Source organism: Elephantulus edwardii, unplaced genomic scaffold, assembly GCF_000299155.1.
Source record: "Elephantulus edwardii isolate Elephantulus edwardi_28Jun2011 unplaced genomic scaffold, EleEdw1.0 scaffold00186, whole genome shotgun sequence".
NCBI classification, from domain to species: domain Eukaryota; kingdom Metazoa; phylum Chordata; class Mammalia; order Macroscelidea; family Macroscelididae; genus Elephantulus; species Elephantulus edwardii.
In genome coordinates this window covers 3,102,096-3,120,368 of record NW_006399936.1, presented here as the reverse complement: position 1 = coordinate 3,120,368, position 18,273 = coordinate 3,102,096, and the positions used below count along the sequence as shown (strand labels likewise).

The 18,273-nt window shown below is 46.4% G+C and overlaps 1 protein-coding gene across 1 annotated transcript in view; it reads right to left on the bottom strand.

The window, feature by feature from the left end:
• The window catches only part of GSG1L (GSG1-like), a 261,256-nt gene that overhangs the window by 78,462 nt on the left and 164,521 nt on the right, over positions 1 to 18,273 (bottom strand). The window contains exon 3 of the mRNA XM_006896574.1: positions 13,118 to 13,270. Within this exon, the coding sequence (XP_006896636.1) occupies positions 13,118 to 13,270 (153 nt within the window). The remainder of the gene's footprint in view (positions 1 to 13,117; positions 13,271 to 18,273) is intronic.

The window sequence follows — 18,273 nt, the reverse complement described above, 5'->3', positions numbered from 1 at the left end:
GAGAAAGATCCTTCACTACCTCTGAAATTTTATGTAATCCTCGATATGTTTGGGATCAGCCTTCCATCCACACGAATATGGTCTAACAGTGGACGATTTTAACACAAAAGCTAGTTTAGAGATATAAGTTTCTGATAACATTATTTGTTCACCTGAACGCAACTATGCCTGAAACTTAATCACTTCGTGGTTCATTTCAATTACTACACATTTTTTCCTTACTTTAGCTAGTTTGAAACTTGTTACCCACAATTAAAATATTTTTTTCATAATAAAGGATGGGCAACCCCCACCCGTGCGACTAACTGCCTCTGAAAACCCATCAGCTATAGGTTGGCTCTGACACAATTGTACATAACAACAATATAGAAAATACTTAGTGTCTGATTCAAACTCTCTGGTTTTTTTAAAAGAAAAAAAACACAAAAGTATTTGTCAGCTAAGTTATGTATGGGCAATAATCCCAAGGTGAATGGGACAGAGACCTGAATACAGGGGGCTATGGGAGAGAACTATTTTATCACACATAGTGATTAATTTTATAAAAATTATTAAAAAGTGGAGCCGGGAAATCTATTAACTAGAGCTAAGTTCCAAGGAAGCTCACCCTAAAAGAATTTGTGGTGGTTTCCAATAAAACAAAGGTGCCCTGGTGGTGCACTGGTTAAGCACTCAGTCATTAACTTAAAGGTTAGTAGTTTGGATCCATCAGCAGCTCTCTAGGAGAAAAGACTTGGCATCTGTGCCCACGGCCGAGGAAATACTGCTGGGCACCTCTGCTCTGTCCTCCAGGGTGCCTATGAGGACAACAGCAACAAGAATAGATCATTTAAATATGAAAACCAGCTGGGATGGTTAAGGTCAATTTGGCTGGATCATAATCTTCAGCGGCGTGGCAGATTTTGAGTAATCACCTGGTGAGAACAGCCAATCTATTCAAAAGGAGATTTCCCTGAAGGAACCCTCTGTTCAATATACATGGATATTTTGGCAAAACGCGTGTTCTCTTGACTTGTCTCCCTCTGATGTCTACTTTTTGGGACGTGAACCAGCATTCTGCCTTCTGACGTGCTGATTTTGGCCACAACCACTTGAGTCAGGAGAAGAACTCCAGCCTGACGTCTGATCCATATAACCAGCCTCCACAACCATTTCAATACTTGAAGCTCTTGTGGCCTAGTATTAAGAAGCTGTGCTATAGGGAGTTCTGGTGGCCTAGTGGCAAAAAGCTGCACTACAATCCCAAAGGTATGTGGTTCGAGTCTACCAGATGCTCTGCTGGAGAAGGAGGGGCAATCTCCTCCTGTACCAGTCAGATCCAATTTGACGGTACATGCACAAAAAAAAATAATAAAAATTTTAAAAAATTAAAAGAAAATAAAAAGATGCTTCACTGCAATTCTGAAGGCATCCCGAAGACACACGGTTCAAATCCACCAGCTGCTCCACAGGAGAAGGACAAGCAGTCTCCTCCCGTGCAATTAACTACCTCTGAGAACCCGCTGGAGGGTCAGCTATGGATGTGTTCTTACTTGACAACACAAACAACAATAATACGTGTACATTTAGGGACTTCTGGTGGCTTAACGGGTAAGAAGTCACACTGCCAACACAAAGGTAGATAGGTGGAATCCACCTCTGCCGGAGACAGATGGGCGAATTCCTCCAATATGTTGTATTGCCTCTGGAAACTCTCTGGAAGGTCATCTATGAGTCAGTTCTGACTTGACGGCACATAACAACAACACGACAGCATGCATACACTCGCAATTGAAAATTAAAACAAGCCCACAAGGGTCAAAACACAGCCTTGAATATATCTCGCTCGAGTGCTGAGATCATCTCAAGAATAGAGTTGAAGCATTAAATACTAAGGACTGAAGAACAGATGAGTCGTGGGGTAGTATTAAGTAAGGACACCATAGGTGAAGAAAACAAAATACGGTTAAAAAGGTGGAAGAGAAAGAAAAAGCAAAAAACAGATGTCAGAAAGACTCTGAAACTTACTCCAGAACATAAAGAAGTGAAAGTAAATGGAAAAAAATGATAAAAGGGCCAAACAGATTTCAAAGAGCACCTTGAGAAGACAAAGTATTAAATGAAATGTGCAAAGACCTGGAGTTAGAAAACCCAATGGAAAGGGAATATTTGGCTTTTTTTTTCCAAGCTGGAAAAAGTGAAGGGGAAAAGTCAAGCCTCACATTTCAATGTGGAAAGGATTTTATGGGCAACATACAGAATGTTGCAGGAAGCAGTAAAAGTGGATAGATGGAAAGAATACACAGAGTTTTGTTGTGGCAAGAAAAGTCTGGTCACTGCCCACACACTTCAGGAAGAAGCACAGCATCAGGAATCAATTGTATTTATGCCTCACTGAAGGAAGGCAAGAAAGCCAGGCTTCAGGAACTAGCGAAATACCAACTGAGATGTTTCAACAAATGGATGCAGGCCTAGATGCATTCATCTGTCTATGCCAAGGTATTTGGAAGACAGCCATTTGGCCAACATTCTGGGATCATTTGTGTCCATTCCAAAGAAAGGTGGGCCAGCAGAATGCAGAAAATTATAGAAGGCATTATTAATATTACATGCAAGTAAAATCTTACTGAAGAGAATCCAAAGCCGGCTGACGCAGTACATCAACAGGAAACTTCCAGGAATTTAAGCTGAATTCAGAAGAGAGAATGGGAGTAGGATATCATTAATGATGTCAAATGGAAAGTGACTGAAAGCAGAGAATACAAGAGAGGTGTTTACTTGTGTTTTATCCACCAGTGAAAGGCATTCCTCTGTGTGGATCTGTCATGGTTAAGACTGAATGTCAATTTGGCCATAAATCTCTGTTTGACATTTATGGAATTTGGTAATGTGGCAGTTATGAAATGATGGAGTTCTTTCCTGTGACATGCTCTGCTGCTATCATCCCTGATCTGAAGTAAACAGATTAGAGTGGAATGGCATACCTTTACCTGGCGATTGGGTGACAGGCGGTCCTAATATGATGTAGGGAAAATCTCCCGTGATAGTGGCCTGCATTGGTGAGATTGGAGAGATAGAGATAGAGAGAGAGATGAGAGAGAGAGAGAGAGAGGGAGAGATTGGAACTATGGTAGTGTGGTCTGTAGTCTGACTACTAATCCCAAAGCAGCCACACTCTCTGGTAATCTGAATCCACTAGCTGCCCTACAGGAGAGAGATGGGCAATCTCCTCTAGTGAAATTTATAGCTGACAGCCTTGGAAACTAACTGGAGGGTCGGCTATGGGTTGGTTACATCTCGATGGTACACAACAATGTGTGTGTGTGTGTGTGTGTGTGTGGTTGAGTCACAACCAACCCACACCTGACCCTCTGGTGGATTTTCAGAGGCAGTTAACGGCATGGGAGGAAACTGTCCATCCTTCTCCCACAGAGCAGCTGGTGGATTTGAACCACATGTCTCTGGGACTGCAGCACAGCTTCTTGCCACTAGGCCACCATATACATTATATATTGTATATATATATTTACACATATACATATGTACACATGCACACCATATATATATATATACATATTATATGTGCATGCATTATATATCTATACACACACACACACACAGAGGCTAAGCTGTTTAGCTTTTGCTCAATCTGGATCCTACATCTGGTTCATTACCTCCGGCTCTCTGGACTTAAACAAGTGGCCTGCTATGCTGCCTGTCAATGGTATGTACCATCAGCAGTCTACTCTACTCCTTCAGATTCGTCAGTCCCCACAGTGATGAGTCAGGAGAAGCTTCCCTGGGGTCTGACCCATGAAGCTGGGATTTGCCAGAGTCTGCAAATGTGTGATCAATTTCCTTGGGATAAATCTATCTCCTTTGTCCCCCCCCCCCCCCATTGGTTATTCTTCTCTAGAAAAACAAGGCTATGACATTTGGTCCTGTGAGCTGTTAAAAAAAAATAAAATTGTAAGGGCGCGTTTTCAAAATTGGTTCTCAGGTCTCACTAGTCTTAAAGGTGCTCTGTATTCCTGAGTAAGGAGGGCTCTGTCTCCACTGGAGGGAGCTCTGGGGGTGGAGTCCATTGGGAGTTGTGTTACTTCTCTAACAGTCTGAATCCACCAGTAGCTCCATGGGAGAAAGACAGGCAATCTCTTCCCATCCAATATACAGCCTCAAAATCCAGTAGAGGAGCAGTTCTGAGTGTTAAAGAGCCACACTATCACTCTGAGGAGTAAGGTGTGCCTGACCAAAACCATGGCCTTTTCAATCACCTCAGATGCATGTCAACATTGGACAATGAATCATGGAGACCAATAAAGAATTGATGCCTTTGAATGTAATATTAGCAAAGAATACTGAATATACAAGGGCTGACAAAAAACCAAACAAATCTGTCTTGGAGAGGTAAAGCCAGTATCCTGTATCTAGAGGCAAAGACAGTGAGACTCTGTCTTACATACTGTGGACATGTTATCAGGAGTAAGACACGGGACAAGGCATCACGCTTGGTAAGGCAGAAGGCCAGCAAGACAAGAGGAAAGCCTTCAACAGGACGGGCTGGCACCACAGGCTCAGGTACAGCAGTAATTGGAAGGATGGCCTGAGACAAGAACAGCCTCTCGTTCTGTCGTCACTGGGTCACTGTGGGTTACAAGAAACTTGTTGGCACTCAATAACAACAATACATAAATATTTATATCTGTATGTTCTGCTGAGTTCAGTCCTCCAGAGAATCCAGTCTAAGATCACAACCACAAATCACTGCAGGAAAAGGAAGATGCAAGGAAAAGCAAGGACTTAAGTGAGGAGGTAAGATGGGAAGGACTTCAAGGCCACAGGAAACCTTGCTTGGCAGAAGCTGCTGTGGCTGAACAAAGAACTTTGAGCCAAGCTTCCTGGCAGCTGACAAAAAAGGTGAACTCAATGGCTACACACTAGTGCTTGCTGGTGGTGGCAGAGGCACAAGTCATATGGCAAAAGGCTTGGTAACCAAGCTTTTCTACAACCAGAGCTTCCTGGCTCCTGGGACAACACTAGACCCCAAAACGCAGGTCTCTGACTTACTAACAACTTGGTTCTGGGGGGTTTGGGGGTGGTGTGAACATCACACATGCTCAGCTGCTTACTGGAGCCTTGGAGGTTCAAGTTCACCCAAAGGCACCTTGGAAGGAAAGCCTGGGAATTCGCTCCCAGAAAAGGGGCCATTGAAAAGTCACCTCCTTTTCTCCAACTTGTAATTTCTCTTGGAATAGTTCCTGAAACCCAGATTCCAGGGAGCTGCCTTTTTTCCCTTTAGTAATTTTCTGTTGGATCGCAAAAATTTCCTTTTCTCGCTGCTTCACAAATACACTCTTGCTGACTTCTCCGCGAGGACTGATTACTGCCAGAAATGGATCTGCTTCTCTCCACGCAGGTGCTGTCCTCGCTAAAAGCCAACACTAGAAATTTTCCAAATAGGTCCCTCTTCTCCTAAGCAGATTGGCCTCATTCGGGGAGGAAAAGGGAAGGAACGTGATCCTCTCCACCAGCTCGCGTAGCCCTCCTGGGATCTAAGGCCCTGGTCACTGTCTCTGACCTGTAAGATATCTCCAGCACCTCTCAGTTGATGTCACTAGTGGATCAGGAAGGATGACGACGCATCTGGAGCCACCCCTCGCCTGGAATGAGTGTCATTTAGCCCTGAGAACCTGCATAGGGCCCGTTATAATGTTCACGGGCCTTTCGTATGTCTGCCTTTGTGGGCCTGTTCATCCATAAGAAATTACTTAAAATTACATTTTATGACTGCAATGGTATAGAGAGGAATAGGCTAGATTCATTCTTATATATGCATTATTATGATATTCATCCTTCTGGTTTTAAAAGAACTTAAAATGACTGCATTTCATGGGTTCCTAAAAGTCACAGCCACCAGAGGTCCTGCTCCTGCTAGAGAAGTGGCCAACCAGGGAGGGGGCCAATCACAGTCCACCCTCTAACCTTAGGGCCAATCCTGTTCATACAACCACCCTTCTGCCAGGGACTCGGAACTAGGGAAGCACACAGGCTTGCCAGGCTCTGGCCCTCCCTGTTCCAGGCAGTCGAGAGCCCTCAGCCCTGGTCTCACTGTAAGAAGGTACTCCGTGACACCACCAGCTGCTCCTGGATGTTTTCAGGATGATAAGGAAGAGTAACCACACAAACCTGACCTCGAAGCACTGAGCCCACCGCGCAGGGACACCAAACATCGAGACCCTTGGTGCTGCCAGTATGTTGTACAATTTTGGGGACTGCAAGGTGCATGTAGCATTTATTTCCTAACATCTCCAGTAGAGAGCTCTGGTAGCCTACTGGTAAGAAGCTGTGCTATAATCCCAAAGGCACGTGTTTCGAATCTACCAGCAGCTCCATAGGAGAAGGATGGGCAATCTCTTCCCATACGATTAAACTGCCTCTGAAAACCCACTGGAGGGTCAGCTACGGGTCAGTTCTGACTCAACAGCAACAATAACCAGTGAGGTCAAGGCAGCATCCAGTACTCAAATATATTTATAGAAGACATATATAAACTGCCTTATGGGTTGAATTGTAAAAGCATCTTTGCGCCAAGATGTATTGGAATCCTAACTCCATTAATGCAGATGTAATCTTGTCTAGGAATGAAGATTTTTTTTTTCTTTGCCAGTGAGACCATGTGAGTGCAGGGTGTATCCTAACCCTCATTACTTCTGAGCTAAAAAGAGCAGCTTAGACGAGCAAGCTCACACTGGGAAGGGGAGAGAGAAGGGAAGGTAGTGCGGGAACCAAGGAGCACTGAGACTACAGAAGCTGACACACCCAGGATCCTTCCCCAGAGTCAACAGGCAGCACCTTCCCCTTTGCCTGAGCCCTGAATTCAGACTTCTGTGCTCCTCAATTGGGAGCAAACGCATCCCTGTTCTTTAAAGTCACCCACTGGTGGTATTCCTGTTACAGCATCACTAGTACAACGAAGCCGAGCCCTGGTCATGGTGTCAATTCCAAGCCATGGCATGGTGATCCACGCGTGCAGAACAGAATGTGCTCCATATCATTTTCAAGGTTGTCATTTTTGAGAAGCAGCCACCAGGCCTATCTTTGCAGGTGCATCTAAGTGGATCTGAATCTCCAAACTGTCAGCTGAGAGTTGAGCCTTGAACTATCAACTCTATCCAGGGATGCCTAGACCATCTCCAACTCTACTCAACTCTACTCAAACCTAACTTGTCACTGAGTTGGAACCAACTCACAGCTGATCCTCCACAGGGTTTTCAGAGGCTATAAACTGCATGGGAGGAGACAGGCCATCTTCCTCCTGGGGAGCAGGTGGTGGATTCAAACTTCCCACCTCCAGGTTGGCAGTGCAACTCCTTAGCCACCTGGCCACCAGAGTTCCCTAGACGTTCCCCTGGAAGGAAAAAAGAAAATCCACTCTATACACCATCACATTGTGTTTCATATGATCATTCCCATACGTTGTGTTTTATAAAATTAATCACCATGTGAATGGAGGAATGCATGAAACACAATGTAGGTAAACAAAATGCAATGTATTCAAATTTTGCATGCAAACCAAGATAAAATAAAAAGAAAAAAAATCCATCACAATCTACTCAGGTTTTGCAGTATAAGTATCCATCCTTGGTTTTATTTAGAAATTGTCCCCTTGTCTCCGTTTTCTCAGTGGTTGCTAAGACCACTTCTTAGAGGTGAGGACAGTGAGCCTTCAGTTTACTCACTGCAGACATGCCCTCAGGGGCACCAGTCGCTGAAGAAGGACATCACACGGGGATGGCAGACGGGCAGAGAAAACGGGGGAACCCTCAGTGCAATGGAGCAGCCCAGTCACTACAACAATAATGTGACGTTTCCATTATCATGAAGACGGCGCAGGACTGGGCAAACGCTTTGTCTATATTGCTCGTAAGGTCGCCATGAATTTGGGGCCAATTCAGCAGTGACTGACAAGCCATCTGGCTAAACTGGAGGCTGCCCCAAACCCTGCTCTCTCCTCCATCCAAGAAGGGAGTGTCTGGGGGCTGAGGATCCTGAACTTGAGCCGGTTCAGGGCAGCTCAGAACCCAACACTCCCCACAGATGGACTCAGCTGGGGCCTGTCTCCAACACCACGGAGTCCAGCTTCTTATTTTCTCCAGGCAAAGCAGGTCAGATGCTTGGCTCCCTTCTCGGCAGCTTTCTGTTCACCTCCTGGTACAAAGTCGTTCTAATGCCTCCCTTCTCCCAGGCATGAATGTAGAATGCTTTCTCACTACCACTTGCTGCTTTGTTCAATGGCATCATGTGGCTTCATACTTCTCAGTCACTGTTTTCTGGGGCCTGAAAGGCAGCTCTGTCTCTGCTGGTCACTCTGCAGTGTGACGCTATGAAAGGAGCACAGGGCTTTGAAGCCAGCTGGAGCTGGGTTTAATCCTGGCTCCACAATTTACCAGCTGTGTGACCTTGGGCAAGTCAATTAACCTCTCTGAGCCACAAATTGTTTATCTGCCTGGAATAATGAAGACGGCCTTATTTTCTTTAGCTGTAGGAGGAAACCTGGGGATTTTTTTTTTGTCTTCTCATTTTGGGAGGTTTAAACCTTAATGAGGCCTTTGAGGTAGGGGGAAGTCTCTATCCTTTCCTTCCTGCACACATCACAGTTAAACAAACATAGATGGTTGCCTGGGGATGACAATCAACCTTTGAGATTAAAGTGCAAGTAGAAGGGAAGGGAGAAATTCCTGGGATGATAAAGGGATGGCCAGTGGAGGACAGAAAAAGGATAAAACTACCCGTGAGCAAGAGGGGCTTAGACAGCCCACAGGACATCATGTCCAGCCCATTCTGGACATGGCACTGACCATCACCCTGCCTCTACCCTTCTGCCTCCTCCATCTCAATGGCACCAATGCCCATCTGTTTCCATGCCAGACTCCAGCCAGGGTACCACTCAGACCAGAGGCTCATCGCCTTTTTTTCTTTTCTTTTCTTTTCTTTTTTTTAATACCACGGACCCTCGGGACATTAGAAACAATGGATCTCTGTATATTTTCAGCTGCATAAAAGAAAACATGGGCAATCACAAAGGAAGCCAATGGGATTGAAATACATGCGTTTATCAGAATATCAGAACAAAGTGGGACACGGAAATCTATGTGCTGCTCTTTTTGTCACTGCTGTAAAGAACCACCGAGTCAATTCTCACAGTGACCCCGAAAATGGAAGAACGAAACACACGTTAGCTGGTCTGGTGCGATCCTCGCTCTCCCGCTTGTGTTTGAACCCACTGTTGCAGCCAGTGCGTCCGTCCATCTCATGGAGGGGGTCTCGACGTTTTCACTGACCCCTCTGCTTTACCAAGCATGACGTCCTTCTCCAGGAACTGGTCCTCCTCCCCACCCGACAACGTGCCCAAAGCATGTGAGACAGTCTCCCCATTGCTGCTTCTAAGAAGCATTTCTGGCCCTCCTCCGGCACATTAAATAACAGGCTTCAGTGGCGTCTCTCAAAACACTGGGTGTCTGAAAGGGTGCATTGCACGATTCCAGGAGGAGGGTCTGGAAAGACGCAATTCTATTGGTGGCTCCCGCACAGGTGTTGCGCACAAGAGTGTGGTTTATTGCCTCCATTCATAATTGGAAGGAAACGCTAAATGTCAGCTAGAAGTTAGGGAATGAAAGATGCCTTCGCCCCGCCACCCCGTACCCACATTCAACTATTCCTCTAATCATGTGGACTCTATACTAGGAGCCCTTGACCTAGATTCTGTTTTTCATTAATGGCCCCTCCTACCCGCCTCTCCTGTTCTGCTCCCAAGTCTTGATGCTGAGCCCCCTTATCAGTGATACTACTGTGGGACCTCTCTGTCCCCAGGGCACTGGGGTTGGGCTGGGGTTTCCCCATTTCTCACCGCAACCACTAAGGCAGCCTCCAGGCTGGCTTCCCTGATTCCATTCTTTTCATTTTTTTCCCAACATTTTGTATTGTGATTTGAGTGAAAGTTTACAAAGCATATTGTTTTCCAATTAGTTCTTCACGGGCATTTGGTTCCGTACCATTAATTACCATATCCACAGTGTCTGACTGTCAATTCATTCCATATTGTTCCCCATACTAATAAGTGTTTCTTATCTATTAATGCATTTTCTTCTCCTTTCCCTCCGTGGCAACCATGCTGGAATGCACAGAAATCTTTGTGTATTAACCTTTCTTTAGCTCTTTATAATAGTAGGCTTCTTCTCTATCCATGCTCCATTCTGAACCCAGAGAGGTCATTCCAAAAGTGCAAACCTGACCACAGCATCCCTCACTCTGAAATCCACCGTGGCTCCCTATTAACTTCACGGTAAACTCTAACAGCAAAGCACCAGAGCCTACGTCTGGATCTCCAGGCTTATCTTCAGCACCATTCTTCTTCAATCATCATCCTGAACTCTTCTTCCAAGTTCCCAGAACACACCTTTCTCACACCTGTAGGCCTTTGCCCATGGTACCCTCTCTGCTTGAAATCACCTCCTCAAGTTGCCCAATAAGCAAAGCTTTATCCTCCAAGTCTCAGCTAAAATCCCACCTTCTCCACCACCTGTCCTCCCCACCCTCCCACCTCCCTGGGCATATGGGGGTCCTCTCTTTTGGAACTCTCACCACAGCTAATGCAGAGGCATCAACACATCATGTTGTGGCTGCCTGACACGCCTGCTTCTCTACAAACTATAGACTTGATGAGTCAAGGGCTGAAGTCTACAGTCCTTCATGTTTCCCAAACCAGGCCAGTACCTGGTTCCCACTAAACCGCCAGCTAATATCAGCTGAAAAAATGAGTAAAAGAAGAAACAGCAGGCTTCTGATGAGCTTCTACCCAGTCCCAAATAGCTGGGAGGGGTAAGCAAAGCCCCAGAATGACCTTGTACCATGAGAATTGTCACCTTTTCCTTTCCTTTTTAATTACAGTGAGAGTCCCCACATAATGGCAAGTGTCACGGGCTATATTCTCTAGAGAAGCAAAACCCATGAAGCTGAGAGAGAGAGAGGGAGAAAGATTCCTCTGAAGAGAACGGTTCACACACTTACAAAGTTGGCAAGTCTCAGTTCTGTGAGTCACACGGCTGTGGTGGCTGAGAGATCCAACGTCACCCAGTTCAAGGCTAAAGGACCCGAGGTGACAGGACAGATGCAGAACCCACACAGCAAAAACACCATTGAGCTGGGTCAGTTGTTGAGATACATTTGCTGCAGGCCCCGCCCTCAAGGAGCCCTCCTTCCCTCCACCCGGCTGCCCACCGCAGATCTCACGGTGGAAGTGCTATTACTTACGGCCTTATCAAAGAAATTATGATCATGGATCTCATCAGAGGATGATTGCACGACATTAGATCTCATCAAGGAAACTGCTAAACTACAGTCACGGGCAGCCAGGTTTGACACTCAATCTTAATCACAGCCAGTCACCCGTATTCGGATTTATGGTAGGTGCAGTCCTTTCTTGAATTCAGCTCTCTACCCTCATCGAGGGGCCCGGCTGTGCGACATAAATCCATCTGCACCCACTGAATCTACTCTGACTCAGCGACTACTCTGCAGCACAGACATGCACTGCCTCACAGGTTGGCCCAGGCTGTGAACCCTTTACACATGCAAATTGCTTCATCTTTGTCCCACTCAGTGACGGGTGAGTTCGAACCGCTGACTTTTCCGTGAGCCATCAGCACTCCTCTCTCATGTCTGAGCACATATAGTTCGGGGGACACATGCCTCAATGTCCCAGCCAGGCTCACCCCTGCAGAAACCGCAACGAGAAACTGCTCTGCAGGACAGAGCCAAGTCGAGCACCTCACAGGCTTCCGAGGCTGCAGACCTTGGCACAGCTCACTGTCTCATCTTCCTCCCACGGAGTGGCTGCTGGGTTCAAACTGCTGCTCTAACAGTCAGCAGCAGAATGCTGTAACCACAGTGCTATCAGACAACCTCATTCTTCAACTGTTGTTAAACGTTGTCAAACCGATTCACAGCTAACCCTGCAGGGTTTTTCCAAGTCTGTAAATCACACAGGAGGAATGTGTCATCTTGCTCCCTCACAGCTGCTGGTGGATTTGAACCACTGGCCTTTGGGTTAGCAGGCAACTCCTTACCACTAAGCTCCCAGATCTCTTGATCCCTCAGTTAGGGGTAGTTGGATCTTTTACCAAAAGGCTTGTGGTTTCAGTGTCATTAAGTAGAGAGTTCTTCCAGTACATAAAGAATAAGATTAGATTTATAGAAATTCCATTTACACTTGGCTTTTTTAGAAGCATATGTCTGACACAGCCAAGCCACCACTCTGTCTGTCAGACATCCTGAAGTGACAATTTATAGGCTCCTTCTCCTCATGCCAAACCCCCATCCCAGCCAGCGCTTAACCCCTTATAACCTGGATCTGCTGAAAGTGTGTTCTGGGCATGGGGCCCCTCTGTCCCCACCTCTCTGAGACATAGGGTGCTGTTGGCCTTCATATGCATATATGCATATTATAGGAAGCATACGATTCTTCATAAAGCTCCAAATTCTCGGCTCCTTGGCCATCTCCCCATGCCATCAACCTGCCCCATCCCCTGCCCCTGTGCTTCCAGATGTGTTTGTTCATCTAACTTCCTAAGTGGATGCGACATCTCCACTCTGATGCCTCAGAAGTTAAGGGGTCAAAGCAGATGTATGATGTGCCATTACCCCAGGCGGCCTCGCCCTCCACTTCCAGGTCTCCACGATGGCTCCATCCTCCGTCCAGTTCTGCACCATCCTCTCCCTCAAGTCCCAACCCCACCACGAGGCCTACTGGCTTTTATCTCCTCAATACATCACAAGTCCATCTACAACCCCTTCCAAGTCTTAACCTTCACAAGTGTTGGGACCCTCTTACTTTTGCTGGGACCACCACCCCAGAGCTCAGCACAGTACTTGTCATGTGATAAGAGGCACCATAAATAGTTACCGAATGAGTGAGTTAGTGAGTAAACAGATGCTAGTTCACAAAGCTACCCAGGAGGCACAACCAGGACTTAATCCACAGTTGGTTCCAGGGCCCAACCTTCTCCATAGCTCTCAGATCCTCTTCCCGAGACCAGCTGATGTCACTAAGCGCCGGCCGGCATGAGGCCCACAGACTTACCAGAGAGCACCGTGAAGACAGCTGCGAAGGCGTTGAGTTTGAGCCCATCAATGACGTTGCTGGAGTGGAAGAGCTCGAGACACATGAGGCTGAAGCCAACAACCAACAGGAGAATATAGAGCACCTCGGAGACCACCGACAGCCACAGGACCCCTGCGTGACAAAGGCAGATAGGCCATGAAGTGAGAGACCCATCACAGCGGATGTTCCCCGTGCCCACTCCACCATGCTCCCAATAGAGGTAGCAAGTCACTGGAGACTAGACCACCGTTCTAGGGTCAGCTCCTCATTAGCCTACAGAAGTCACGGCAATCTCCTCTTCCTCAACACCGACTGGCTCAGGAACCCATATGTAAGCCGACAAGAACACAGCACGCCGCAGGTGACAATTATGAGTTCAGGGTGGCACAGAAGAAAAAACTTGCATCCTTCAGCTAGATGAGAGGTCTTTCTAATTTGCATGTTTCTGGAAACCATCAGAAGGCCACTGACCTTACAGTGAAGTCAACATTGGAGCTGCAGAGTGATGGAAAGACGGTATCATTGGGCCAGGGAATCAACAGCCTGAGGGCTACCCTCCTCTGGTCTTCTCTTCTATGCATTACCTTTCTTTGTTGTTAAGCTGGTTTGTGTCCCAATCTGCTGCCTGCTGCTATAAGCATCCCAGTGTACATACACATCATTCTTGCCCCTCAGAAGACACTCAAAATGTTTATCTGACTTGTAGCCCCAGTGGATGCAATTCTAAAGTCAATCTTCTGGGGCAGAGAGCAGGACAGAGATAATAATCACAAACAGAGCACTTGGCCGAGAAGATGGTACAAGACAGGGTAACCTTCCCTTCTGGGATATGTAAGGTCACCATGAGCTCCATGGTGACTTGGAGCCCCAGCTCCAAGTCATGGGGCTGACTTGGTGGCAACAAACAGTAACAACCACAACAATCTACTTCGTTCTTTTTTTCTAGCATTCACCACTGCTACTCCCACTACTTTGACTTTGTGACACTTCCAGGAGCTGCCATGACCTAAACATGATCTTCCTCTCCTGGTCCAATATGATCATCTGACCTAACATTGGTCAACCAGATCCCTTCTATAGGAATTTGAACTTGGGACCCCAGAAGCAGACTAGGAGAGAGAGAAGCTCACAGGAGAGTGTGTGCACTCAGGAAATGGGAGCACATGGTGCTAGCTACCCCTGAAGGCCATCTGCCCTGTTGTTTTACCAATAGTTTAGCTGTGAAATCCTTTACCTTCCAATAGGTCCAGATTGGGTTTTCACCCAATATACTACACATACTAAAGCATATACTGGGTTTTTTGAAAGCTCGTCCCTTCTGTCATTCTGTTTGAGTCATCTGGGATTGATCTTACATCCTGGCTCCATGTGTGGGCATGACTCACATACGGCCAAGCAAAACTCCACATCCCTCTTGACTTCAGTCATTCATCTTGTGCCTCAGTTTTCTCAGCTATAAAATGGGGATAGTAACGCTATCTTATCCCAGGGTATATGTCAGATAGGTAAACATTTAGGTGTCCTTGTGATGGGTAATGTTTGTTACCTGTAGGCTATGATTCTCAGGGGGTTGGCAATAGATGCAATCATCTCCCATCTTTGGTCTGATATGAGCAGCCAATCAGTTGGGAGAGGAGTTTCCTTGGGGGTGTGGCTGCCACCAGTATATAAACTGTTCTTTCTCCATCCTGTACTCTTCTCATCACCTGACCTTTAGCTCTTAGGACAGAAGCTTAATATTTTGGATCTTCAGCCTCTGCAGTCACATGAACCAGCAGAGGTCTTCAGCCTGTCATCCACCACACAGATTGGGGCTTGCCAGCTCCCACAATTACATGGACCATTTCCTCACAGTTGCACAAGGGATTTGCTTGAAGCAAATGTCTAGAGATATGTATTTATATACACGTCACTGGGTTTGTTCCTCTGGCGAACCTAGAAAATATTTCCCGCAGGCAAGAATGATGTGTATGTAAGTTGGGATGCTTAAAGCTATTGGAGTTGAAGAATCTGTTATCAATAAGGAAACGAATTTCATGTAAAAAGAAGTCCAGGGTAGGTCAGCCATCGGGGCTTGTTTTTTTAGTGGACCAATGGTGTATGAGAACTCCATAACACAGTAATCTTTTGAGCTTGTGCCTGGCGTACAGTGACAGCTCAATTCAGGTACAGTACTTTCAGAGTTGTTGTTGCTGTTGTTTTTATATTGGGAATACATTATGGGTATACAGATAGTGCCTCAAAACAAAGCTCAGAGTCTCTGGATTGATTCCAAAGCTGGAGGAAGAAATAACATTGTGGGAAAAGATGAGGTTTCTAAGAAAAAAGGTAATGTGGAAGATAGAATAAATGAGAAACTTATCCACATGACTCTCTAAGTCATGCTAGCTACATGGTTCTAGTGGGGTCCTTACTAACAGACATAGTCTACCAGAGACTAGCATATGACCCAAGTCAGTTCACTGAAAGTCAGCCACAGGGCTGCCTGAAACTATTAGGAAAGAGAATCTTTCTTTTCATTAGGTTTAAGGCTGAAGTGTGCAATGATGGAGTTAATTGAGCCACTTGCTAAAGTCATATTAAAGGGCAGATTCAAGAGACAGAGGGAGATATTTGTCCTGACAATATTTTTTTTGGCCCCTAGATCCAGCCACACCCGAAACCAGTATCTTTCAATCATAAAATGCAGTTAACTCCTTGTCTTTGCTGAAGTGACTTTGAGATAGAATTTCTCTCACTTGCAACCACGTCTCCATCATTAGGCTATATTTTCTCTGCTGCTGTGAAGCATGCCCTTTCAGATACTCTGCTTTTGCACTAATGTATACTTTATACCTGTTATGTGCTGGGGACAGTCAAGAAATAGTTCCAAACAGTACCAGCTAAATGAAGCAAACAAACAGCAAACTCTGGGTCCAGAGACTCAAATTCTGAAAACATTCACTATCACCTTCAGGACCCCAGACTTCTAGAGCTTCAGGGATTTCTTCTTAGAATGCTGCCACAAAAGAACAAATAAGTATGTGTTGGGGAAAGCATAACCTGGGTGTTCCTCAGAGGCAGGGATAGTGAAACTGTCTCATGTGCTTTGGGCATGTTGTCAGAAAGGACGGCAAAAGTGAGGAAGACTTTAAGGAGATGCGTTGACATGGGGACTGGAATAATGGGTTCAACAGGACACGGTTCTCATCTGTTGTTCATAAGGTTGCTAAGAATCTAAGTCAACTCAACAACACATAATAATTTTAAAAATAGCATCCTTGGGCAATCCTTTTGGATTCTTGTATGAGAATAATGTGCTCACTCTCAGTAGCCTGGCTGTTGTTAAAACACCCCCTGGCGCCAAACAATAACAGCCCGCCAAGCCCTTCTCCAGACAAAGCCCACCAGCTGCAGAGAAGAAGGGGGTAAATGTAGGGTGGGCTGGGCCATGCCAGGCAGGAGGCATCAGGGCTGAGCTAAGGATCATGGCACACGGCTCCCCGGCACCTCCCAGCAGCCTTTGCTCCTCGGAGCCCTCCTCCAGCCCTGGCAGAAGCCCCCTCACCAGGGTGCTAGCTGCTGACTCAGTCTCTTCTCCCACCCCTACTCTCATTTTCCAAAGGAGAACTCCCATCCTTACCCACCAGGCCCCCTTCCAGCACAACCCAGTTCTGTTCTTTCAGATCTGATGGGAGACTGGATGGGGCATGGGGGTTGGGATGATCCAAACGCAAGTCAGTGACAGAAGAACAAATAGCAGCAGTTTAGGGCCTGGCTGGCTTCATGTTTCTCATTCCCACCAGATTTATTTCCTTGTCTCTCACTGGGCTCAAGAGCAGCTCTCTGGGAGTTGTAGACCACCCAAACCAGGGAAATGAATACTCATAACTGCTGTTGATGTTGATGTTGATGTTGGCCACAGTGAAAGTCAAAAGTCAATCTTTATGATGTGTCAAATCAGAGTCAATCAACAATGGTGGTGCTCCACTGAGTCTCCTTGTGTCTCCGGTTGGTATTTCTGTCTTTGAAGGATTGTCTTTGGGCAAATGAAGCCTATCGTCACTCAGAGAGAGCTTGAGAACTTTCATATCCCTCTTTACTGTCCTCAACCAATGGCTGGTGAGTTGTCCCCTGCCCTTTGCTTTTGATGAGACAGTCCACACTACAGAAACCCTGCGGGGTCAAACTGGAGATATTCTCCTGAAACTTGGCCTGGAATTGTCCCTCTACCTTTCACCCTGCCCTGTCTTGTTTCCCCAGTTTGTTCACCAGTCTCCCAGGGAACATTTCCTTTGCAAATCTTATACACAAGTCCTCATCTCAGGAATTACATCTATGGAGTCTGACCTCGGATGTAAGTGCTGGTGTGCATTATTCCAATGCCTCAGAATCATCTTGGAAGGTGGCAATGCATCATCTAACCTACCGATGAGAAAATTTATATTCAGAGGGATTCAGCAACCTGTCTACACAGCTTGAGTGTAGAGTAGTCTGGATTCACATCCAGGCTTCTTTGACTCAAGAGACTATCCTGAGTATGATGTGTTCACCACACATTTCCATCGAGTTGGACCCAGCTCATAGTTGACCCTCCAGTGGGTTTTCAGGAGAATTGCACAGGAGGAAATGACCCATCTTTTTCCTATGAAGCTGAGCTGGTGGATTTGAACCACCAGAGAGGCACAGCCTTTGGGTTAACAGAGCAACTCCCTACAGACTACGCCACCAGAGTTATAATATAATCTGACACCACAGAGTCATCATCTCCAAATCGTCTCTTTCACTCTTGAACTTGGCACCATGGCCCATCTGGGTGTGGGGCACAGTGTTCCCTAGCCGGACCTCTCATGGCAGAAGGTGTAGAATCCCAAGTAATTCCTGAGCCAAGATTCCTGGAATACACAGCGATGAGTGGGAGAGGTGGCTCTTTGGTTCTCTGTGATTCGGAGCCCACTCGGCTAACCAGTGTGACAGGAAGGACCGCAGGCTGGAGAAGATGCATTCTGAAGGGTCTTCAAGATCGAGGCCAGGCTGAGGAAGCTGAACTTGATCCGTAAGGCAGAACAAGCGAGGATACAAAGAAGGGCCTAACCAAGGGGGCAGCATGACTGCGTGTGTGCTGGGGGCACCACTATGTCAGGAGCATCGAGACT